Source organism: Phymastichus coffea, unplaced genomic scaffold, assembly GCF_024137745.1.
Source record: "Phymastichus coffea isolate CEN01 unplaced genomic scaffold, Cenicafe_Pcof_1.1 PCOF00104, whole genome shotgun sequence".
NCBI lineage: Eukaryota > Metazoa > Arthropoda > Insecta > Hymenoptera > Eulophidae > Phymastichus > Phymastichus coffea.
The window spans coordinates 862,071-887,152 of NW_026706915.1; the positions used below are offsets into that span (position 1 = coordinate 862,071).

The 25,082-nt window shown below is 38.8% G+C and overlaps 4 protein-coding genes and 1 non-coding gene across 5 annotated transcripts; 3 read left to right on the top strand and 2 right to left on the bottom strand.

The window, feature by feature from the left end:
* Nucleotides 1-508: 508 nt before the first annotated feature.
* LOC131670180 (actin-interacting protein 1) lies at nt 509-4,886 on the bottom strand. The gene is made up of 13 exons (XM_058945572.1): nt 4,597-4,886; nt 3,256-3,377; nt 3,091-3,181; nt 2,864-3,011; nt 2,623-2,790; nt 2,387-2,555; nt 2,164-2,292; nt 2,001-2,105; nt 1,619-1,939; nt 1,424-1,543; nt 1,177-1,335; nt 731-881; nt 509-647 (listed from the first exon to the last, which is right to left on the bottom strand). Exons 1-13 carry the CDS (start codon nt 4,610-4,612, stop codon nt 538-540), a joined length of 1,809 nt encoding a protein of 602 aa, XP_058801555.1. The 5' UTR covers nt 4,613-4,886; the 3' UTR covers nt 509-537.
* A 1,760-nt stretch (nt 4,887-6,646) lies between these two features.
* Nucleotides 6,647-9,279, top strand: LOC131670198 (large ribosomal subunit protein uL18). The gene is made up of 6 exons (XM_058945598.1): nt 6,647-6,833; nt 7,424-7,609; nt 7,685-7,819; nt 8,015-8,217; nt 8,467-8,644; nt 8,875-9,279. Exons 1-6 carry the CDS (start codon nt 6,831-6,833, stop codon nt 9,070-9,072), a joined length of 903 nt encoding a protein of 300 aa, XP_058801581.1. The 5' UTR covers nt 6,647-6,830; the 3' UTR covers nt 9,073-9,279.
* Nucleotides 9,280-11,464: 2,185 nt separating this feature from the next.
* Nucleotides 11,465-15,917, top strand: LOC131670218 (uncharacterized). The gene is made up of 17 exons (XM_058945632.1): nt 11,465-11,503; nt 11,580-11,736; nt 11,797-12,005; nt 12,069-12,296; nt 12,376-12,539; nt 12,613-12,809; nt 12,875-13,370; nt 13,444-13,731; nt 13,796-14,021; nt 14,087-14,242; nt 14,312-14,436; nt 14,513-14,689; nt 14,763-15,019; nt 15,092-15,303; nt 15,366-15,513; nt 15,586-15,758; nt 15,831-15,917. Exons 1-17 carry the CDS (start codon nt 11,465-11,467, stop codon nt 15,915-15,917), a joined length of 3,339 nt encoding a protein of 1,112 aa, XP_058801615.1.
* On the bottom strand, nt 15,765-18,880 carry LOC131670206 (mitochondrial-processing peptidase subunit alpha). The gene is made up of 11 exons (XM_058945613.1): nt 18,739-18,880; nt 18,219-18,487; nt 18,067-18,146; nt 17,802-17,987; nt 17,641-17,733; nt 17,399-17,571; nt 17,212-17,326; nt 16,932-17,140; nt 16,700-16,865; nt 16,480-16,612; nt 15,765-16,403 (listed from the first exon to the last, which is right to left on the bottom strand). The coding sequence occupies exons 1-11, from the start codon at nt 18,786-18,788 to the stop codon at nt 16,225-16,227; spliced, it is 1,653 nt and encodes a 550-aa protein (XP_058801596.1). The 5' UTR covers nt 18,789-18,880; the 3' UTR covers nt 15,765-16,224.
* Nucleotides 18,881-19,502: 622 nt separating this feature from the next.
* On the top strand, nt 19,503-19,574 carry Trnah-gug (transfer RNA histidin (anticodon GUG)). The gene has a single exon. It is a non-coding gene; the product is annotated as a tRNA-His (tRNA).
* Nucleotides 19,575-25,082: the final 5,508 nt, after the last annotated feature.

Sequence of the window (25,082 nt, forward strand, 5' to 3'; positions counted from 1 at the left end):
ACCCCTTAGTGTTCATATTATATTGTTATTGCTTGTTTGATTAATTGTTATATACCGTTAATTTGTTTTAGTAAGGCAGATCTCGTTCTTTTTTTTTTGAAATGATTATTAAATTTTATTTTTAGTTGTGGATGGTTAACGAATGAAATTTAGTTGTCTAAAAAAGGAAATTCATTGTTTCGATAGTTTATAAAATTTATAATGATTGATACAAAATTATTTATAACAATATCTAAGTTTGCATAAATTATAAGATAATAAAAGAAATAGAAATAAAAGATTTTATTCAAAACATTCAAAAATGGCATTAAGATAATAAATATCCACATAATTTATACTTTCGATTTTAAAGAAAAATATAATAAAATATTAATTTGGCCGTTTTAGTACAATTATTCATTGTATATCAATAATTTATGTATTGAAAAATAATATACAATCCAATGGCGATCTAAAAATCAGTGAAAAACAAATAAAAATGCATCCGTTGTTAATAAAGCTGCTCCTTGGAAAAAAAAAGATTCTTTTTCATCACGATCAGATTTTCTCCACGCGCCATATTTTTGTATTGCAATCTTGTCCAACTGAAATCACTGACTCGTCGTTCAACCACTCAAGTTTGGTGATTTGACTTTGTGAATGAGCATCTAAAACAAAATTTTTATTTGAATATTAATTTAAAAGTGATTTGTTGGGTTACAGTGGTTGATTGCAGAGTAATCTATTATACTTTTGATGATTGTGTGTTTTGCTGGATTAGAAACACTCCAAATAATAATAGTTGTGTCAAGGCTTCCACTTGCTACCATTGTAGACTCAGGATTCCATGCTACACAATTAACTCTTGCATTGTGGAAGCCCCATTCCTTATTATGTGCCAACTAATCATAAAATAAAAATTTTTTTTTTTAACAAAATACGAAAAACTACAATAGTGAATATGTATTTCATGCAATCATATACATATAAACGTTTCGTGCGGCTCTATCAATTATTAACATCAATTTCACATTTACTCTAAAAAGTACATATTCATTTAAGATGTTGGATCTAGATTAACTTACCTTCTAAATATCCGAAATTTTGGAAACATTACAAAAGATATGTTAGTATTTTTCTTAAAATTTAAAAAAGTTAGATTGTCGAGAATGTAAACCTAGTATCATGATAAATTACCTTGTACTCATCCGCCACATAAAGTATGACTTTTCGGTTAGAGTCACAGGCAACCAAGTATTTGTTGTCAGGACTGTAAGCTGCACCAGTCACTCCACCTAGATGCTCCAGTTCTGTTTTCGGAGTAAGATTAGTGCCGTCCAGTGTATAAATATATACCTATTTATATAACAGAAGAGCAAATTAGAATAAAGGAAATTTTATGGGTGAGACCACCTGAATTTCAAACATAAACGACTGTATTTGCCTTGTTATCGGAAGATGATCCAACAGCAACGTCACCATTTCCTTGATTAATTGTTACGCAGGATGGATCATAATTAATCGGCAAGCCCGATACTTTTTTTTCTTCTTTCGTAACTATCAACTAAAAAACAAAAAGCAATGTATTATAATTAAACTTAATTTTCAGATACAACTTGATATTTGAATAAACATTTACCTGTTTAACAGCGGCAACAATAACTATATCACCATAAATATCGAGTCCTCTTGGCTGCGAGCCCAGCCTCAATATCGCTGTATTCTCGTATGAGTTGGTGGCGATGTCGATCGTCCGCAAAGTGTCATCTATTCCGGCGGTGTAGACCACATTGGCCGATGCCTTCATACCATTGATTTGATTGCCGTGGCCTTGACCACCGATACGGTCATTTTCACCAGTGGACGATTTCCAGTTCGTTACATAACCATCATGCGATCCCGTATAGATTGTACTTTTGTCTTGGCTGGTTGTTAATACTGTGATTGGTTTGTTATGCCCCTAAAATAAAAGGTTTGGTAAAGATTAATCATGAATAAAATAGTTTATTTGCATAGCTTACCTTAACTATCCTCAACGGTTTCAGTGGATTATTAACGTCGAGATAGTTTATGAAGCCACTTAGCGAGACGGAAAGTACATAGTTTTCTTGCCATAAACAGCTCACCTAAAAAAACAAATTAATCTTTAGTTGCAATAAAAATGCAAAAACTGAGATTTGTTACCTGTTGATCATCAACTGTATTGCCCATAATGAATTCATCAACCAGAGTTCTCGTCTCTACGTCCCAGAGTTTGCAGGTTTTATCACCGGAGCAAGTCAACAGTTGAGTTCCATCAGGCTTCCAAGCGACCTATAAAAAAAAACGTTTACGACTTACGTTGAAAACCGCTTTTATTAAAGAGTCACGTTGCTTGTAATGTAATCCAATAAAAAGTCGAACTTACACCATACACGCCTCCTTGGTGGGCAGGTGATCCGACTTCACCGACAAGTTCGGACGTTGTACCGTCATAGATGTAAACTTTGCCGTCGAAACCTGCTGACGCAAATAGATTGCCCGATGGCGAATAGCGAACAGCTTGCACGAAGCGAGTGTGCTCTTGCTTGGTCATCCTGGGGTATTGCAAGAAAGTAGGATTACGATTTACAAACGCTGATATGCCAATTTTTTAGCTCTCACTTGAATTTGAACGGTGGTCCTTCGAAAACAGCAATTGTATTATCTTCACTGCCGGTGATCAGTCGAAAGGGTCTTGTCGGTCGGAAATCGCAGGAATTGATTGGCTTACTTTGCCCGGATATTTCTCCAACGGAGGTACCAGTTTCGGACATGAAAACGTGCCCGAATCTATATTAAATTGTAACCGAATAGTTAAGGATTTATTTGGTTCTGAAAACATATGTTTGTAAACGATCGTTACCGTTCTCTTCCTTCTCCAACGACGACCATTCGTTGGTTGTCGGGCGACCAAGCGATGTCCTTGATGGGCCCGCCGATCGGATGAAACTCATTTTTCAAAATATGCTCCTTGTTCACCGTATCCCAAATTCTAACTTTACCAGATTGATCTATAAACGAATCGTTCAGAAAAGAATTTTGTCATTTTCAATCTCCGACTCGTCCACAATGAAAAATACAATATATCACCTCCAGACGCAATGTAAAATCCACTAGGCGAATATTTGGCTACGTTAACAGCGCAGGAGTGTTCTGTGTAGATGTCCGAGATAGCTGGGTTCTGAAAGCGCACAAATAATAATGAGAAAATAACAACAGTTGAATGATGGTATTGAAGAGTGGTCGTATAATTACATCAATATTGCGAATGATGACGCTGTTTCCATTGGCATACAAAAAGTTCTTGCCTTTGGGATCTCCACCCAAAACCAGAGGCTGCCCTCTCTGCGTTCGCGGCAGCGTTGCAAAAATGTTCTCTACATAGAGTCGAGGAAGAAGTATCGATTCAATCAATTGAAAGCCCAACCCACAAGAAGTTTAATTTGGGGCCACTGCTTGAAATGCGACGCTCTGGTATCTCATAGCGGTAACTCAATTAGCTCGATATAACTTCAAATCTGTTTTTTCGCTTTTCAATCAAAATTTCAATTGCATTTTTCCAATGTCATCGATTCACATTGAAGGTACAACGCTCGCCGACACCGAAATTTAATCGTCGCATCCTTTGCATGCGAATATTTCATCATGTGTCCAGCGGACGATTTTATTATGTAACGCGGTTGCCGCAAATAAAATCCGAGAAAAGAAACTAGCGTCCAAATACGAAAAATGAAGAAAACAACAAAAAAACAACAACAGAAATATCATAGAATCCAGCAAAAATCGCGCGCGCATCTCTCTCGCTCTGTTGGCAGCAGACCAGATCGAAATATCGCGGTCTATTTTCGTGTGCCGCCATAAGCATCTATGATTAGGATTTTGTCGCGATTCACTTCATATTTTTCTGCAATATTTTTTGTATGGATATTTTTTAAAAATTTCTTCTAAGTAATTTTTTATTTAAATATCCGTATATAGAAGTCTACAGTCAAACACAATATTAATCCAAAATGAACTGATTGAGCTATCCAATTGTTCTCTGTCAAAAAATGTTCCTGGATATCCATCATAATAAGCATATAACTCGTTTATTAATACACTTCATTTTCGGATTCGAGCACGGCTGAAGCCTGTACAAACAAAATTTTGATGACACAAACCACGGTTACTCCGTTAATCATTATCTCGAAATAAAATTGATCCACCGGATGTCGCGCTCATCAATGAAAATAAAAAAGCAATTGCACCCAATTACACCGCAAATAGATCTTTCAAAATACAAACACATCAGCTCTTTAGAATATATGTCGTTCCGTGAGTTCAGTTTGCAGCGAAATATAAGAACGTGTATAGAAACCATCAGAAAAACAATTACCATGGTCGTCGCGGCCGGCATCAGTCGCGTTGTGTTTGTCAGCGGTAGATACAGAAACGGTAACTATGCCGGTACGCTGTTTTCTTTTTTGGTTTTTCGTCGACTGCACACGCACACATAGAGAACGCGAGTGAGAGCATTGTGAGTCACCGCGGATCGAGCACCGAATAGCCTGTGCATGTATCCTAGAAAGCCGGCAGGATATTCAGGGCATTACTCACTGACTTCGTACGACATCGTCGTTGGATTTTGATCCTTGATGTTACTGGTCGTAGCACGCACTGTATTCCAAACCACAGACGCAGAGTCACGCGCACTCACAGAATTGTCGAGGATTTCGAGTTGTAAATACAGGGGCCTCGCCTCTGCTGGGAATCGAACGGTGGCGTGTAACCTCGTTCGATGCGCGTAGTCCTCTGTTCTGAACTCTCGTCTTACAAAAATATGCAACGACGAGCAGCAGTAGCAGCAGTAGCAACAGCAGCAGCAGGGAGGAAACAGTCCGCGCGACTTTTCTCCACACACTACCGTCTATCTGTCTCTGTTCTGCTAGCGCGAGCAAGCTGACAGTATTGTGTGTCCCCACCCTGCTGTTTCATGGGCTATCTCCGTTCGTTGCCAGATATACGGGTGAACTTGTCTCTCTCTCTTGCGGCAGGGCCGTACGTATGCATGCGGGCGGTGTGTCATTTCGCTGCCGATCTCTTTTTTATCTAATATTCAACTGTGATAGAGGTATTATATACGGTACCGCTATGGTTTTACTGTTTTACTCGAAGTATTTCGTGCGTCATGGTAAATAGATGAAGGCGCGTTTAGCGAGGCCTGCGCGTGTACCATTTTTATTGTTGAAAAAGCTAATTATTTAGAGAAAAAAATCCACAACTCGAAAATGAAGCAAAACTTTCTAAAGCAATTTCGAGTGGCGGTGTAATGTATTCTCTAATGTATTTCGTCTTTTTGCATCATTCTTATATTGCGGTGCGATAAAAATCCGTTGATATAAGCTTGTGCTACCTTGTTCTGAGCGACACGCTCGGGAGATCCGAAATCGCCTCTAATTAGGCGAAAGTTTATAATGAAATCGCGTTGTGTGGAATGTTCGTAAGAACTGAGCAGAAAACGAAAAGTAATGGAAAGTGTGACGACGAAAGCGAGAAGCGCGTAATGCGCGTGAATCCGCGAGTTTTGTAATTAAAATATAAAATGCCGAACAAGTGCGTTGCGGTACATCGGACGTGCATAGCGTGCATTTAACGCAACGCGCTGCGCGCCCGCGTGTCTTCGGTACCCGCGTGAAATCGATACTCTTTGCCGGCGTTATTTTTAAATGCAAAATGCAGATGCAGCGAGGCGCGCTCCAAGTTCCGCCAAACCTGCGCGAGTCCCGCCGGTCGACGTTGCTCGCGGAGACAATAACCCAACCCAATTACACAATACCGTCGAATCCGGCGTATAGACGTCCAGTCGTCGAGGAACAACGCGCATCCGACTGCCGTGCCTGCGCGCATATAATCAACCGTTTGGCTCGCGCCTCCGCCTTTTGCTCTTTCTTCGTTTGAGCCGCGCTCGGCCACTACTCCCGCGTCGCTTCGTCGTCGCCCGTGAGCGCACGTGAAAACGCACAGCGGAGCGCGACGCCAAGGAAGACGAGACTGCAATCTCTCCGCGCTGCGCCTTATTAGGCCGCCGCGCTGCATAATTATACGCCGTATCCAACACGGCTGCCTAGGCGTATCAGATCGCTCTTTCGAGCGAATCGCTTCGCTTTATAGAGGCAAAGCAATTCGACTCGAGGGCAATGCTCGGGCGCTTCAGCGGGCGCGAATTCGAGGTCATGCGACTAATTGTTCTCACGGTCAACCGTAAATCATAGGCAAAAAGATCGAGGAGTGATACTGACTAAGAGAGGCATGATAATTGCGAGCGCGCTCGTCGACATTAGGAGCGTCCACTGCTCCGCGACGTTGTAAACATCTTCGACTCGCCGTTGCGAGAGCTAACGGCTAATTTCGCGTTGGTCTGACAATTGTTCACATTTTTTTGGACATTCATTGCCGTCACGTGGATTTTCGCTTTGGGCAGTCACTTCGCGCGTTATCGCCCAATCTAATGAAAATCAAAAACAATTACTTAATTACAAAGTATTCCCATTTTCATCGTAGTTTAATATGAAAATCAACTTTGCAATGTGAATTGGCTACATTCCGACAGGTAAGCACTGTATTTGCGTCAACAGGTAAATCAGTAAAGATTCAAAATCAGCGCTAAGTGGTGTTCCGGAAACTCGCCTTATCGCGGCGTCAACCGGCAGACGTCATTCATCGCCGCTAACTTCAGCGGCAAACAGACGCATGCGCAAGTTCATTGCAATGTTGGAAGAAGGTTCCTTTTGCGCGAGAGTCGCGCCATCGAAGGTGTATCCGTTGCAGGGTCTTCGGATTTTCCATCGAAAATGGTATGTCAACGATCAAAGTCAAAAATATCCAGTGCAATGGCTGCGCAACTAATTGTTATGCCAGTACCCGCGATTTTCCGTTAAAAAATCATTAAAGTGACAATGATGTTTTAAGATTTGTCCGAGGTTCCGGCTTGACAATAAGACTTCAAGCACGAGTTTTGCCAATTGATCTATTTGTTACACTCAGTGAAACTTTTAATTTAACCACAGTGTCTATGCCTTGAGTCTTATTCGGTTGGTTTTGTTCATTTATTCTTGCTAAAAAATCAATTATGTTTTTGTTTACACGTGACATTGCAGTGAGGTTAGGTATAAAGCTTACCAGTACCGACCAGATGATTCGTTTTTTCATGTTTTCTTGTCAATTTCACGATTTTTTTAAAAGTTCATCGTCAATTTTCGTGTTAACTATTTTATATTACGAAATTGCCAAATGATGATCCACTCAGCTCGCTATGATGCATAACTGAAGAAAAAACAATTGTTCCCTAATATACTTTTATATCTGAATGGCAATTATTCAATATCAAACATATTTTAAGGTTTAATAAGGAAACATAAGAATTGATTGCCAATGTTTCTTACAGGGTTTCGTTAAGGTTGTTAAGAACAAACAGTACTTCAAGAGGTTCCAAGTCAAATACAAGAGGCGTCGTGAGGGAAAGACTGATTATTATGCCCGTAAACGTCTTACTGTTCAAGACAAAAACAAGTATAACACCCCTAAGTACAGGCTGATCGTTCGCTTATCTAATAAGGACATCACTTGCCAGGTAAGGTATTATATCATACATTATTAATGTTTATTAGAAATAGCATACATTCTAATTAACCAACTTTTTCTATAGGTTGCATACTCCAGGATTGAGGGTGATAAAATTGTTGCTGCTGCTTATAGTCATGAACTCCCAAGATACGGAGTCAAAGTTGGTCTTACCAATTATGCATCTGCATACTGTACAGGTCTTCTTTTGGCCAGAAGGGTAGATATTTTTAAATGCTTAAAAAAATTTTTATTTTAAATTACTAAATGATGATCCACTCAGCTCGCTATGATTTATAACTGAAGAAAAAATAATTGTTCCCTAATTTTTATCATTATCTGAACAGCAATAACATATATTGTTTTTATGATACAATTCTAAATTTCACTATTTCATTTCATACATTTTTTACAGCTCTTGAAAAAATTGGGTCTTGACCAATTATACACAGGCACAACTGAGGTTAATGGTGATGAATACAACGTTGAAGAGCTGGACAAGGGTCCTGGTGCATTCAAGTGCTATTTGGACACTGGTCTCATGCGTACCACCACTGGTGCCAGAATCTTTGGTGCCATGAAGGGTGCTGTAGATGGTGGTCTCAATATCCCTCACAGGTAAACACACTTTCAATATATGCAAATCTTTTATTCTTTCTACTATTAAGAGTTTTAAATGATGAATTTCGGCACATGCGCGTCATCTGAGCCATCAAATAGACTTCTCTTATATTCATGTTTTATGGATATAGGTTGAACCTTTTTACCGGCACCACAAGATTATAGAGTGTCTCTGATCGTTTGCTTCTAAAAAAAAAAATTATAATCAATTTTCAAACAGAATTATTATGTACACGTGTTCCACAGTCTGAAGCGATTCCCCGGCTACGACAATGAAAGCAAATCTCTGAATGCCGATGTTCACCGTCAACACATTTTCGGACAGCATGTAGCCAACTATATGCGTACTCTTGAAGAAGAAGACGATGAAGCATTCAAACGTCAATTCTCACAATACATCAAGAATGGAGTTACCGCTGATAACGTGAGTTTTCTTCATTTTTTGTTATGTAGCTACGTCCAACTATAATTGCTGTATTAACGTTCAAAGTTATGCAGCGTCGCTGTTGGACAACATCAAAACGATTGCTAATATCAATTATCAAACTTTCCATTTGATAGATTTAGTTTTCGTTACATTATCTTAAAATAATACAGCGTGAATTAAAAATTGAAGATAAAAATCTCATAAGTTAAAATACTTATTGCTTTCAGATCGAGGCCATGTACAAGAAGGCACATGATGCAATCCGTGCCAATCCAGACGTAGAGAAGAAGCAAGAGAAGACAGAGCCAGAGGAGAAGAAAAAGAAGAGGTGGAATCGCGCGAAAATGTCGCTTTCGGAGCGCAAGAATCGTGTCGCGCAAAAGAAAGCATCCTTCCTCAAGAGTCTTGGAACAGAAGACGCATAAATACTTCCATCTACCTTTATACTGTGTGCCGGTATTTCACACATCGGCTCGTAAAAGGCCGATAGTTATCATAATTATAATGTATTTTTTATGTGTAATACGGGTGCATCAGTATGAGAGTAATAAAATCGTATGCGTTTATCTCAATTTTTTTTGTAATTTATATGAGTATCTGGTTTCATAAAAAATCTTAAATTCTACAACCTAAGCCTTTTTTTACGTCCAAACATTTTTAATACTTTGATTTTCAAATATACTTTTTCAAAAATATAAGAACTATATCGAAACGTTACATAAATTATCTTACGATGACTAAATCATAAGCGGTACCATTGATTTTGATCAACGTCATTGGGAAGTGTTTTCAGCGTAATCCCAAAGTTCGACCTACTGTGACTGAACTTTTAAAAATTTCTTACTTCCGAAACAGTTCTGCGGTGGCTCCTAATATTCCACCGCAAATTTTATTTAAGATAAAATGTGCATTATTTGATGAAGAAGGAGAACCAGCTGATCGAGATGATCAAATACATTTTTCATATAGAAACATAGTTACTGCCATTCGAAATTATTTTTTTCAATTTCAAAAATCCAAAATTGTGATAAGCTCAATATTTTATCATAATATTGAACCTCAGCTGTCATGAGAATCCTTACACACATGAGAACGTAAGATCCGTCTTTTTTATTCTTCCAATGTTTTGGCATTTGATTAAACTTACTATATTTTAAAATTATTTGTTGGAAACATTAATACGTGTCAAATATTGATTACAGCTATCACAATATCAGGGTATGAAATAAAACGGTATATTACCACGTTGTAGGAGTAAATAAACAACCAAATGTAATGTTTATGATTTACGTAAGATATAACAACAGTACAGTAAAAAAGTGAATCGATATCTTAACAATTATTATTATTTTGGCTTTAACCTAATAAACGAAAATTTTCTACAAGAATCATTTTATTACATGTGATTTGATATCTTTATTTCTTTTCACTGATGAATTTTCACTTGTGCTCTGGCCAAAACGAAATCAAATTGCATTAGGAAGCGGTAGAATGCGTGGTATCGTTTCATCGTGCACCTCGTTATAAACGATTTTTCTCATAATTACTCTTGGAAACATTAATCATTTTCGGTAGCGACAATCAATTAAAGTAACACCTCCCTTATCTGACGACGGCGGTCGTTTCCAATATCTCCAAAAAAGGTCAGACATGTAATTATAAATATTGTTAATGTGATTCTTGCATTATTAACTACACACATTATTGTAGAATTATTATCGTTGGCTGATGGCTGGTGGTGGTTGACGAACTGTACGGCCATATAGATAGGCGACAATACTCTCGCGAAATCGAGCGCTCTTTTTCAAATCAACAAATATGTTGCAGATAATAAGAGTGCAAGTGATGTTTCGAAATTCTCAAAAAATACAGAAAAGAAAACAGTATACAACATGCATTGACGCTCTATCTAATTCAATTCTTGATGCGATTAAAGATTTGTGCATTTATCCTTGTTGGATTTTATTGTCAAATAAAAAATAACGTTTGGTTGTTTATTACTGATGCACAATGTTTTAATTGAGTCCACGCCTGTAATATATGTTATTGGCTTGTGATGCGCACAGCATCAGAGCTGTATTAACACTGCTGCTGATAGAACAAGCAAATCTAACTATACATTCGCAGACATGTTAAACATTTTCTATTTACTGTCAAACATAAATATAGTTATGGAAAATTATATAAATGCTTTCACGAATATAACTATCATGCTTAACTGTGTTTTAATTGAAAACTATAGTGACTGTTCCTTCGAACAATTGGTGAGTATCGTATCTAATTTTAGTAAACTTTGCGCAAGAAAAACAAAAGTAAACGGAAAATTGAAGTCTTTTTGCTGTTCAAGCAAGCATTTTCTCCAATGAGGTCGGAAGAGTTTTTAATTTATCACTGTATACCAATAAATATTACTTATATTTGAATTGTTTAATCATGCAATAAATTAAAGTTTGTCTACCAACTTTCATGATTTATTTAAAAATAAAAAAATGTATTATTACATATTGTTAATGAATGATTGACCTGAATATTCTAATTCATGTATTATATTTATAATAACGTATGGTAAATTATCATAATTCAAAATTAAAAAATTAATATCAACAGCATTTTTTATCCAGTATTTTTACATACCACGCGAATTTCGCATTATTTATTTAAATTTGAAGTAATAATTTTCAGTTAATATTTACTACTTTTAACTTTTAATGAATTACCGTTAGAAAAACAATACTATAACAATACTATTAATCAAGAGGTTTTGTTTTAGTGAAAAATAACCTCCAACGGTATCACAAATTTAATTATCCGTTTCCAATGTCAACTACAGATTGTTCTTGTAGTACGAAAGACGACGTATATATATTTTGACGTATTTATCATCTTTTACAATAGCCAATCACTTTAAAAATATATACATATTTTTATCTAGCCTGTGGAAACATGGAGTAGTTGTAATGTTTCAATAGACTGCAAGAAAGAAACGTATGAACTACCGCTACTCAGTTCCAAATGTTACACGCGTCCAAAATTTAATCAAGAATATACACAGGAAGTTTGGAGTTCCGAGCAACTGCCACTTGATCATGGTAAATAAGAGAATCACCTATTTCTATCGGATTCATGTTGACGCAAAGATTTATTCGTAGGACCCATTTCGGAAACCTCCGCCAAAGCACAGAAGCATGTCCTTGACAGGAAGCGCGATCGCGAAGTTGCATTGCAAAATTTTCGAAATGAGCTACGAGATCTACACAAATCATGCGACGCGAAGATCGAACAGCTCGAAAGCAACGTACAAGTCGACATCGACAAGATCCGCGACGACATAGAGAATATAAAAAAAGATTTTTGCGAAGTAACGCCACATCGATTCGCCGATTCGCGCGCAGCTAAAATCACGCTAAATGTATTGTTACAGATAGCTTGTTTGGACAACGACAAATACGAATGCTTGGTAAGCACGGTCGAATCGATGCTTAGTCGGCAAAAGGCAAACGTCGACGAGTTATCCGAGCTAACTAGAAAGGTGGAGAGAGAACGACAAGGCGACGCGATCAAGATATTCAAAAAGTTTTATCAAATTGTGAGAAAGTTGTGTTGCGCGCCGTTGGACGAGCAAAAGCACCATTTCGAACAAGAGATCGCGGTAGCCACATATATATTTTTTTTTTTCTTTTATGGCGTTAGTCGTTAAAATGAACACTTCAATCGTTACCTTTGATTAGGCGTACAATCGGACAGTTTTGAGAAATAACAAAAGCTACGAAAAAAAGAAATTGCAATTTCGCCTGTCAATTGACGTTTTGAAGCAAAATTTTCACGTTTGGCTGAAAGACGTCAAGGACGATCGAAACGCCGTTTGTCGAAAAAACGCTTTGGACGACTTTTAGTAAGCTATCGCAAGCGATATTTGCATTCGTTTGTTGATTCTCTTTGGCATTTCAATGGCGAATATTTCAAAGCGCCGAGAATGAAAAATTCAACAACGCAGGATTTGCGTATTCGAGAAAATTGGACGGGCAGGCAGCTCTGTGTCGATTAAAGAGTAGGACAACGATTATCTCTTATCTAGTCTCGCAATGGGATTTATCAGTACCTTTCCCGGCAACAAGATTGCACGATCAATCTGCTCGGTTCGCTTCGACGATGACGTCAACCGGTATGACAAATTTATCTCACCGAAATTGACGCATCGTTAACATTGTGACAGAGTTCGTTTCACAGATGCGACGATTACGGGCTTCATCAGATCCTATAAATTCTACATGTCGAAATGTCTCGGCAGATTATTCAATAAAGTCAACAAATTGAGATCGATCGTGGAGATGATGGATAACGAGGCCGAGGCCCAAGACGAACAATTAATGATTGTCGAAGATATTTATGATAAAGCGAAAATACGAGTCGACGATTTCACGGCGAAACTGGAAACAATGTGGAGTAACGATTTAAAAGCGTTGAATGACAAAGCCAAGGACGTGTTTGAGACTTTCATTGACTTCGGTTCACCGTGGGACGCTTTGTCCGTGATTTTTCTCAAACAGCAAGACGCCGTTGCCCAAAGACTGAGCAACAGAGCAATAAAAAGTGAACCAGCTCATCTAGATTTGCAGCAAAAAATCCTCGTTGAAGTTCCGAAGTTGAGGGAAGAGGAAAATATTCAAAAGCTCGAGAAGAAAATGGCACAAGTCGTAACGATTCTCGAAAAAAAGGATCAAAGGTACGCAGGCTTTCGTTTTCAATCGCTTCTATGCCTTCTATTGGAAAAAATCTATAATTTTAGCGATTACCAGGTACAAAGCCGACTTTGACGAAGATTGCAAAATCATTCGGAAGGGCACTGAAGTCATGGCCGAAGAAGTGAGTACAACGGCCGGCAAACTCGACAAATTTCTCGAAGCCAACAAATCTACCGTTGGTGAGTCTTCCACAGACAATGGGGGCACTGTAACTTCTTACGAATCTGGTCAGAGTGACAGTTTCGTGGGCGACTTGAAGCTAGAAGAAATCATCATGCACGACATGGGCTTGATGGGAGCTCAAGTTGACGTTCTTGACGAATGGAAATCGAGGTTCGTCAAATTAAAAGCTTTTGCAATCGATCTCTTGCTCGCAGCTGTGTACACCGATGCAAAATTGTGACACTTATAGATTCATTAAGAATATGCTCTCGTACCGGCCGTCATTCGAGAAAGAAATCATGGAAGTCGTGGAATTGTGGCAGAACAATTTGATCGACGAAGCTTTTCAAAATCTACAGAGAAGCTTACAAGTCGGTCAGGACTTGCAGCTAGACATTCGTAGAGACGTCTACGATATACGCTATAACGAATTATTACGGCATCAAAAGGATCTAGAAAACCACATTACGGTTAGAAACTTTTTGAAAATCTCGCGAGTTGAATGAACTTTAAACGTTTTCATTTGATGTCTCAGGTAACTAACCGATTTTTGAGCGCGCCATCGAAATGCACGGAGTTGTTAAATTATTCGGATATGATAGAAGACTATAAACACGAAGTTCAGCATCTCATTGATGAAAGAAGTCACAATACTCAACATAGTACCCACATCAAATGTCTTCGAAACACGGTAGATTTATTATATAAGAGATATTGAAATATTACTCGATTTTCGCGTAAAATGTTAATATTCTTACAGATAAATAGAATAAAAAATAACTATACTGACAAAATTGACAAAAGAATGAACAGTAGCATAGAGAGGTTGGTGAAAAAAATTTCAATAGTCAATGATCGTGATGAGTCTTTCTTCGGGGAAATAATGTAAGCATAAATGGCCAAGTCAGGGTTAAAGTTAAACAATAAAAAGTTGCGAAATCGCTTAAATTTACGGATGCAGGTTGTTCAAAGACGGTGGTACTTACAGCATCGAAGAACTAAATACAGCTAAAAAGGAAATGGCGACATTGATGAAAAATATTCAAAAAGATGAATCGACAAATCGCATAACAATTGCTAAAATTACCGACCAAGCTCTATTAGAAATTAATAATTTTGAGAAACCTATTAATGACAAGTTAGTTAGCTTTTGATAATATAAAGTTTGATTTGTTACGCAACTCTAATCAGTCATTAATTTTCATTTGCAGTTTAAACGTTATTTTCGATAAATTCAAAATGCAAGAAAATATAACGACTGCGATAATGATATGTGAACAATTTTTGGCATTGAAAGTAAAACAAGCAGTAAAATTGAACAAAGAGATGAGGGATAAAATTTCCCATCTAATGGAACATTGTCAGAGTAGGGTTGAAGTAAAAAAAATCATTTCTATTTTAAATGAAACGATAAGTAGAGTGATAAAAACGTTGGATATGATGAAAGGACCTTTTCCAGAAATTGACAGTATAAACTGCATATATTCAAATTTTTTTTCAAGTACTCAATTTAATATTATGTAAAACAATTATTTTATAGTACCGCAAGAACTGGAAAGTAATTTTTATAATTTGAAAAACAACGACTCAAAGAACGTTAATTCAAAGAAACGTACCACGTCTCTGAAATCACTCAAAATTGAACCTACTAGTATTCAAAATACGAAGTATGTATGCGACAGAAACAATTTCCCAACCGAAACGTCAAAATTAATATTTGATGCGCTTACAGTAATCAAAAATCAAGCTATGGTACCGTTTTAAATACTAGGTTTCCGTAATATTTTTTTTAAATTATATAACCTATCTTTTAGAATTACTATACAGTTTTGATTAACAAAAGGAATGAGTTACCTTTCAACGATCAAAATATCTCTTGTGAAAATTGTATTAATAATTCTCTGAAAAAATTGAATACAATTTATGTAGATGCATATAATTTTTGGATTGATGAAGCTAATTGTGAGTAATTAAAAATTGATTCATATTGCACAGTTTAATAAAGTAAAAACTCTATTCTTCATTTATTCACAGGCCTTTCAAAATTCTTCGAATCAATAGAGATGCCTTCGATAGACTGGTATTTGCGCGATGGAAGTATTTCCGGTGAAGAACAGGCCGAATCAAATGTAACATTATCAACAAAGGATAGCGATCCTAATCAATATGTAAATCGCAAGTTCAATGAAAATGTCGTTGGCTTTCAAGTAAATAAAGTTTATTTTTTATTAGATTAAACAAAGCATGTTCTCGTTAAGAATACCATGTAACATTTACAGAGCACTCTTCAAGAGATACTGCATATGCTTGAATCGAAGAATACAAACGATTCTCTGACAAGCGACGAGAACGAAAATGTACAATAAAGAACGTATTAATTGGTATATTAAGCATGTAAATTATATGTATCCTATAAAATAAAACAAGTGGAACTGATAAAAAAAATCTTACGCGATAAATACATAACGTATACGCATTCTCCTCTTTATCAGCAGTAAGAGAAGATAACAGAAAGAAAGAACTCTGTTACTATTTCGTCAAAGTTCGATCCGTTATTCTATTTTTTTTATTAATTCATCAAGTCAGTGGATTACTTTCACGGTTTTGTTTGTTAATTAGGGAATACTTTTGAAAAAATATTTAAAGAAGTTCTGCCAGTTTGCCTTTGTGTCATCAACGAAAAAGTGATAGTCTACTGCGAGATCCAGGAACAATACCGTGTGCGTCCAAAAGACCTGCTTGAATGTCCGTAATCGGTGGAACGTTTCTCACCTCACCTCGTGCTGCAACGCTTGGCGGAGATTTGAGAAGGCGACGAGCTACGCGAACGATATCGTCTTTACTTGCATTATCTAAAAGTAAAAGTACGTTAAGCGCCATAGATCAATACTACCATGCTTTAGTGGTTATAAAATTTCTATAACTAACCAATCGCATTAATAAAATATTCAGGACGTCTTCTGACACCAGTCGCAAGAACTTGTCGACCCATATCTTCAAACACAACAGGTCTTTGTTCCAGATTCATAAGCAGCATTGACTGTAATTGTTTCTTGGCTCGCTAAAATGAAAAGAACAAAACGTAATAAAAATAGTCATTTATTGGAACAAATAGATTGATTTTATTCTTAAATAATTTAATATTTACTGATAATTCACTGTCCGATAAATTCTCTGACATTCCAACCATTTCGTGTACAATAACTTCTGCCATTTCTCGTACATGAGATGGTGTCGAGGATGCGTGAATACAGAATAAACCAGTATCGGCATAAGCATGATTATATGCTGTCGCACTGTACAGCCAGTGATATCTATGGTAATAAAAAAATTAGTCAAAGCTAAAATTAAAAATAAACGTGTTCACCTTTTACCATTACCTATTCAGTACGTTTGTATACAATCTTGTATACATTCCTTTTCCTGGCCCACCAGCACTAAAGCTACCACCACCACCCATCATCATATTTAATATACACATAGGCACAAAGTCTGTATCTTGATGCGAACATCCTTCTAAACCAATAACAACGTGTGATAATTCAGGTAATCCACTAGGCCCAGCATATACAGGAACATTACATTCTTCCTAGAATGCAAAAAATAAGAAAATATACAATCTCATACCTGAATAAATTTTTATAAAAGATTTATTCATACCAAGACGTAACCTCCAGTGTATTGGGCAATTGACTCATCAACAAAATTTTTTGACCTATCAGAGATAATAAGATTTGTGTCCTCCTCCCAAATTGCTTTTTGATCCACAAAATACCTGAATCAATCACATAATTATTGATATTTGGATGTTTTTATGATATAAATATTATATTCAAATGAAAGTTACTTTTCTACAGCATCGACTAATTGTTTATGCTCTACTCCTACACCAGCAATAACCATCCTTTTTGGAGTGTAATGATGTTTCAAGTAAGTGAACAAAATTTTTCTATCAATTTTATTGATGTTTCCTTCTGGGCAAATTTTTGGTAATCCCAATGTATTATCTCTATAAGCAGCCTGAAATAAAATAAAGAAATATTGAAATGAAGGAGAACTAAATTAATTTTTATATTGGTTTTAATTTACTGCATGAATCATATCCATCAGCAGAGGTTCTTGTTCTGGTCTTGTCAACAAAGCTTCAAGCTCAAATTGAATAATTTGTCTTGCAATCCCAACCTAAACATAATTAGAAAAAATTCAGAATAAGAATATATACATAAGCACATCTTAACTTTGTTAATTACCTCTTCTTCTGTTAATTTTGGTCTTAAAACGGTGTCTCCCAAAACTTCAGTAACTTTCTCTATACCATGGCGTTCTGCAGATGCAGCATACACAAATGTGTCTCGTGTAGATTGGCAATCACATATTCCACCATGCTTTTCTAATGCCAACATTATTTCATCCCTATCACTATATGATTTTGTTGACTAGAAATACAGTTGACAAATTACTACTTAAGATATGAAACATGATACATCATGAAATATATAAATAATTTACACTTACACCAAAAGCTAGTTTTTCTAAAAAGTGTGATATGCCACTAGGGTATGCTACTTCATATCTAGAACCAGAGTCGATTAAGACTAGAAAACAAATTGTCAATCATTTACTTCATTCAATAAGCATTAAAAGTTCATTTAAAAATTTTTGTATACCTCCTATTGTACAGAATTGTCCAAAGCGATTTTCAGAAGCTACTCGTAAACCATTGGATAACACTGTAACTTCAGTTTCCTGATCAAGTTCCTTCGCATCAGAATATATTGGTGTAGGTAATCCTGGAATGGGCTCCGATAGAGGAGGGAACGAAGTGACAGTTCCTTCTTTTGGACGTTCTTCTCCAGGTGGTCTAGGAGGTGGTGGAGTTGTTGCTGTAGCATATCCACATCTTTGTAGTAGATAATGGAATTTTCTTTGTGTTCCACTGCAAAAGATTTATTCAAATTAACAACAGAATCTGATAATAGTAATTGAGTGATGCAATACTTATTTCTACATTAGTATTAGAAAATAATCCGAGTAAACAATACAGGAAATAAGCAATTTAAAGTAATATTAATAGGAAAGTTATTCTTAACGAGCGAAAACTTTTTTAAAAAAACGACTAAAAAACGGATGTATAGGTTACGTGTGACAAAAGTTAATTTTAAAAAGAGAGTAATTATCATGTGGCACCTATTTTTCAATGCCGCAGCTAGCGTCCTTTTCGAAGTTCTCACCCACATTATGTTCTGGTTGATAATTTTATTGCTACTTAATATTTACACAGTTGATTCATTTAAACAAATTTTCTTCTGGCGGCTCACGGGGAAAAGAATGGACTTGGATAGAATAGAAAACTTCCTTAACGATCAGAGCGGGTTGAACAACCATCACGTGTGCTCTCAATCGCAATGTCATGAATGATTAATTATCCAAGATATTGAATTCTTAATCTAATAAAAAAGACAAAATATTTTTTTTTCTGCAAGATAAAAACCATTGATTTTATAGCATGCAATAGATTGCGAAAGAAACTGTCGTACTTTGTTTATTATATTAGAGCGCGAAAAATCATGAGTCTGATTATTGACAACATTATAATACTACTTAGTTGTACATAACGGAAAATTGATTCAAGCTGATTTAAGCAAATTGCTCAAGAATATTATTGTAATAACATCCATGAATACTCATTTAATTTGCGTTATCTGGGCACCTTAAAATTCTCGCCAACAGATGGCAGCGGCAAGCCCGCGAAAGAGTTTATAAATAGAATTAGCTAGTCATTTTACATTGATTTCTCTGCTATTACGCGAAATCAGTAAAATGACATGGCATTTGTCCAAAAAGCGATCAAGTAATACATGTATACGCGATGAAATTTGGTTTTCAATGTAAACGCGTGGTCGGAGGGGTAAGTTTCGCTCGTAAGCCAGATGTTTCCAAGTCCTCTGATAGCCGTGATCGTCTAGTGGTTAGGACCCTACGTTGTGGCCGTAGTAACCCAGGTTCGAATCCTGGTCACGGCAATGACCCCACAAGGTCATTGTCACGGTAGAGGTATTTTTTTTATTAACATTTTTCTATCAAGATCGATTTATTTTGATTAAGTAATGCAGAAAAATATTAAATTTGCATAAAACTGCAAGAAGCTTATTTTTTCAAATGAAGTTAATTTCCCGTTAAACATAATGCGATCAATTCCAAAGAAAATCATCAATTACATGCACATTTTCACATACGCCCGTCAAATCAAGGCTGTTTATTAGACTCTCAGCGGTACGTAAAAGAAAGCAGCGCGCGGAGCAGAGAAAATTGAACTTTCTATCGGAGCGAATAAAACAAAAGGTCGCGCGTCTGCCGAGTGCAAAGGGAAAACGTGCAACGCCGCGCAAAGCCATCAATCAAACGCAAGAGAGGAGAAGCCTTCCTTAAAGTCCTGTCGGCGCATGGGAGGATATTAGTTGAAAGGTTTGAAACGAAACGGTAAATTTCGTAACGGCTCGCCGCTGCAAGGCAATCCTAATCAATGGTCATGCGCGATCTTATCGTCCGCGACGGCTTCCGTTTCTTGCTCTCTTCTCGCTTGCGGCTTGCTTTTTTTTCGCGACTTCCTCTCCCTTTGGCCGCTCTTTCGCAACACGACTGCTCGATGAGTCGCTCGCCCGGAATGCATATCGTTTGCGCGCGAATAAATCTATCCGTGCGGAGCTCATTCCCGCTTCTCTCTCTCTCTCTCGCTCTCGCTCTCTCTCTCTCTCTCTCTCTCTCTCTTTCTCTTTCGTTTGTATCGAACGCGCACGTGTGAAACGATTCGCCCGTTCAGGTGTGCAAATCGTCATGCAAATAATCGTCTCATGAATATATCCTCGATCGCCTTTTTTTCTTTAAATTCAGGTACTGCTGCCTCGGTTATTTTAACGGATGAGCGAGTAAAATTAACGATTTGCTTTAATTGTAGAGAGATTTGGTGGCAAAGCATCAGAAATAATTTATACGGATGAAAGGTTCGCGAATGTAGGCAAATTTTGACATATTTTCAATTGTTTCAACGGTTGTTTTTGCAGTTTGCGCGTCGGTGACAAATATCTGTGACGCACTTTTTTGTTTATTGATAGTCCAAATAATTTGTCTGATGAAATAGTAGTACGTATACAAGTTACACTCTTGTCTCGTGAAGTAACTTATAAAAAATTGAATAATAGCTGTAGGTGATTCATTAAAAATACACAGTGAGGCATCAGCTGGTGCTAATATTCTCTTACCTAAGTCGACAATTTCAACATTTTATTTATGTTATCTTACATCAAAATCCACATTGCAATGAGCAATCTCAGCAAAAACGTCGAAAAAGTATCGTTGCAACAAACATACAACCATAAAACTGGACAGAAATGCAAAATGCAGTATAGACCGTAACAAGAATTGAAAAAAAAGGCCACCAAGTGCAGACTATAAAGTCTCCCATGAAAATGCAGAAGAACGTACAATTCTCCAAATATTCGAATAACAACCTCTAGACCAGGACTGGCAGTAGTCGGCTGTGCGGGCGCGCAATTTGCGCAATGCACGTATGCGCAAAAGGCAGTTCGTGTAGTGTACTCGTATACCTGTATAGCAGGCGAAGGAAATATCGCGCAAGAAAAAAGCAGCAGCAACCTCGACCTTCGAGTGCTTAAAAGCATACATTATCTATCCCCGGCGCGGTGGCGTCGTTACGCACCGCACAATGCACGGATAAGTATTGGGAGTTCGGTGCACTTCGTCGAAGATAGAGAGAAAGAGAGAGCGAGAGAGAGAGAGAGTGCAGCGGAGTCAATAGTGAATCCCTTTTCTCATATTTGCGCGCTACACACTCGAGGCTCTCTCTCTCTCTCTCTCTCTCTCTCTCTCTCTCTCTCTCTCTCTCTCTCTCTCTCTCTCTCTCTCTCTCTCTCTCCTTGTACTTGCTTATACGCATAGTTAGTGGCTCCAGGCTTAGCATTCGTAAAGGGTTCTTACTATACGCGAGTTCGTCGATCGTCTCAACATTGGTGAAAACCCTACCGCAATTCGATGCCGAATGCACACAAATTACGTGAATTTCACTAACGCACTATCCCCAAGATCCTTCGTATCGCTGCACCTTTGATTTGTGCGTCCGAGCTTTTAGAAATATCGTGGCTACGCCGAACGGCGTAGTCCGAATATCCGACGTTCCCATGAAGTGAATGTGCGCTATGTGGATTGTTATCGAACGTCAATCCATTCACGAGTAATGAACACATATACGCAATTTGCGTTGTTCTAAAGTGAATGTCAAACGAGAATGAACACTGTTCGCACACGTGCAACCGCGAATAATGGTTCGACGATCGTACTTTGCTGATGCCGTTGAAAAGATCAAGAAAGACTCGTTGTATCTTCGTGGGCACACCCAGTAGAAGAGCGACGGCGAGGGCGTTCGTTCGCTCTGCTACATCGCATAATCAAAAACTCACGTTGGATGAAACCAATGGAAGAAAGGAAAAAAAGACCAAGTAGCGACGTATGTCTACGACAATGCACATATAGATATCGCGAAGAACAAATCCAATTATACGCGTGTCGCTCTCGCGTGTTAACGCAAGAAAAATCTCCGAAATTGCGCTTGGCCGTTCGTCAACGCGCGCGCATGGTAATCCTCATGTTGAGGAAAACGCTCATGGCGGTACACAGGTAGAGACAGCGCGCAGAGGCGGGTGGTATAGGAGAGGGATAGAGGGAGGGAGGGAGAGAGAGAGAAAGAAAGCCAGCGGTGAGTTGCCTGCGTGCACGCCGCACGGCGTTCTCCAGGTTCTCCGCCGCTTCTATAGTACGTGCATGCGCGCGCACCAACACAGCTGCAAGTGAGAGCCGCTTGGCTGCTTCGCTCGCCAGTCTCGCCTCGGCGGTTCTTCAGTCCCGACACGGCGTGGATGTGTACCGCATTGTGCACGCGCGTGTGCGTCGTCTACTGTAATATTGACACGCGCGCGACACTAACGAGCGAGAGGAAGACCAAGAGTGCGATGGTGCAGTGAGAGTGATTGCTATTCGTTTGCTCCGTCTGCAGCGCAACGAGAAACAGAGAGGAGTACAGACGCCACATTTTGCCATCAGATCGTAGACAGAAAGAGAGAGAGAGAGAGAGAGAGAGAGAGAGCGAGAGCGAGACGCCTCGTTTGACGGAGAGCTGTGTGCACATCGGCAGAGTTGGGAGGATCACAGAGTGAGAAAGGATGCGAGCTGCGCTGCACGTCGTCGCAGGTCGGTATTTTTCTTTTCCCCTCTTAGCGAGAGTAGGTTTACTGCCGGCTTTTCGGAGCGAGGGAACAATGCAGCTTGGTAACGGGACGTTGCGCGAAAATGCGCGGGCAAGATTGGAGGACAAGAGTTGACGGTGCGCGAGGTACAGTGAAACAAGTCCAATTTCAATGTTAATAAAACTGTATAGTTCAAGGCGATATCAGGCACTGAAAACTATAGCTGTTTTATCTACAACAACGGCACATCGAATGATCTCGTGCGTTCGAACCGGCTGCGAGAGTGTGAATAATAACGCAAATATGCATCGAATTTCAGTATTAATTAGTCGGCTCGAGAGCGTAAACACGCGTACACTAATCGGCGGTCGAAAATGTGTTTCAAGTCATGTCTGCCGTCGTCATTCAATTACGTAAACCCCTCTACCTGGAATATGCATTTAAAAGTAGTCAACTCGCGCGCACAATGTCACCTGAGCATAATATAAGTGAGCCAAAACTTACTACATATTCGGTGTTATTCTGAGAAATCTCCTCTCCTCTCCTCTCTTTCTCTCCCATTCTTCACGAGCGGAAGGAGTAGTAGCCGCAAAACATTGCTGCTCTCGAGTCCCTTCTTTTCTCTCCCTCTCACTCTTTGCGGTTTCTTGACCCGTTGCACAAATTTTTGTTTTTTTTTTATTTTTTTATTTTAATTCGGCGAAATACCCTTCGACGATAGTGCATCGGTGGTGTGCACGTCGGCGGCATGGCGAAAAATGCAAGTGAGAGAGATAGAGGAAATAAGAGAGGGATTGGGCCGTGTGTGCGAAGTTTTGTTTTGAAATCGAGGTTGCTCGAGTAACGACGAGTTCGTGTGTATATATAAGTACGTGTGTACGCGTAGTCGGCGCTGTAGCCGCTAGCCGGCCATTTCGTAAGTGCACGCGCTGTATTCGCGACGACGTTACATACGCGGCTCACCATTTGTCGATGTCGCATGTATATACTCGCAGCCATCTAGTCGCTTCGTGTAGATATTTTGAAACTGTGTTTGTTTGCGATCTTCGTTTTGCTTCCAAGGTGATCGAGAGATTCCGTTGTCACTACGAAACCAAAAATCATAATCGCATTCGTGTCGGTGCGAAAAGCTCGCACAGCGGGCTGTAAAACACGTGCAAATCGAACGGCCAGCATGGCGACAAAGAAAAACTGTCGATCCATCGCGCCGAGATTATTTACGACCGTTTGAAAATTTAAGCATCGCCGTGGCTACTTGGCTCACGAATTTTCACACGTTTCCGCCGAGTCTGTTGCCGGTCGACGGCTCGACAAGAACGAAGGAATTTAAAAGGCCGCCCGTCGGTTCTCAAGGCTAGACTAGCAGGTAGAGGAGAGACGGGAAACGGGAACCCGTCTAGTTTTCTTTGAAAAGGCCGTTTTCGACCCTCGCGCTTGGAATTTTCGGAGCGCGCCTCGCTATGCACAGGTGTGCCGTACCGGTGATCGAGCTGTGCGCGTGAACCGACCGCTCGGCGCCGCGGACGCGCAAGTTAGATCGAGCTCTGGCCGAGCAGTGACGACCCAATTAAACGGACAACATTTTAATTGAAACCATGCGCGCGCGTGCATCCAATTATCGCGCGCGCGCACGTGACTTGTCAACTTGAGAGTCGATCGATCGTGAAAATAAAGCGCACAGGCGCGCGATAACTGACTACGGTTTCCCGAAAAAGACAACGGCCCAGGCGAGAATAGAAGTCGTTACCACACCGCGGCTGACTCGTCCAATTATCGCATCGACATTTGCGCCCCTCACTTACGAAATAAGATTGTCCTTGCTGTCGCGGATCTGGAGATTTCAGATATAATAATCCGATGTATAGATTCGTTAGTTACCTTGCTAACTCTCGGCTTGGCCGACGACGGATATTCGTATATCTCACACGTGCAATCGTCAGATCTCGGATTCTTCTCATTTTTAAATACTTCGCTTAATAACGAGATGCGTACGCGCGATAAACGCACGTTATGAGTTGTGTACGACGTGCGCAGTCTTTCTTTTCCTTTTATCTGCGGTGTACGCGGACGACGAGCCGTGTTTTTACAAGGAAATTACGAAAAACAGTTTCTCTTTACTTTGTTTGATCGTGGCTTATTATATATTCTTGCGTTATCTACTTATACTTTTCGTACGTAGAAAAAAGGAAGAAACATATTTTTTTCTAAATCAAGACAAAGGAGATATTACGTGCGCAAGCTAGTTGAAAGCGAGTATGTCCGTTTATTACATGC

Coding starts and splice junctions, on each gene's coding strand:
- LOC131670180 (XM_058945572.1), bottom strand. Junction 1,336..1,423: donor GATCATCTTCCGATAACAAG/GCAAATACAGTC, acceptor TTATATAAATAG/GTATATATTTATACACTGGA. Junction 882..1,176: donor ATGTGGCGGATGAGTACAAG/GTAATTTATCAT, acceptor TTTTATGATTAG/TTGGCACATAATAAGGAATG.
- LOC131670198 (XM_058945598.1), top strand. Junction 7,610..7,684: donor ATAAGGACATCACTTGCCAG/GTAAGGTATTAT, acceptor CTTTTTCTATAG/GTTGCATACTCCAGGATTGA. Junction 8,218..8,466: donor GGTCTCAATATCCCTCACAG/GTAAACACACTT, acceptor CGTGTTCCACAG/TCTGAAGCGATTCCCCGGCT.
- LOC131670218 (XM_058945632.1), top strand. CDS start 11,465: ATGTCAACTACAGATTGTTCTTGTAGTACGAAAGACGAC. Junction 11,504..11,579: donor CTTGTAGTACGAAAGACGAC/GTATATATATTT, acceptor ATTTTTATCTAG/CCTGTGGAAACATGGAGTAG. Junction 12,297..12,375: donor ATTTCGAACAAGAGATCGCG/GTAGCCACATAT, acceptor ACCTTTGATTAG/GCGTACAATCGGACAGTTTT.
- LOC131670206 (XM_058945613.1), bottom strand. CDS start 18,788: ATGTGGGTGAGAACTTCGAAAAGGACGCTAGCTGCGGCATTGAAAAAT. Junction 17,141..17,211: donor ACACTGGAGGTTACGTCTTG/GTATGAATAAAT, acceptor TTTGCATTCTAG/GAAGAATGTAATGTTCCTGT. Junction 16,866..16,931: donor TATACAAACGTACTGAATAG/GTAATGGTAAAA, acceptor TTATTACCATAG/ATATCACTGGCTGTACAGTG.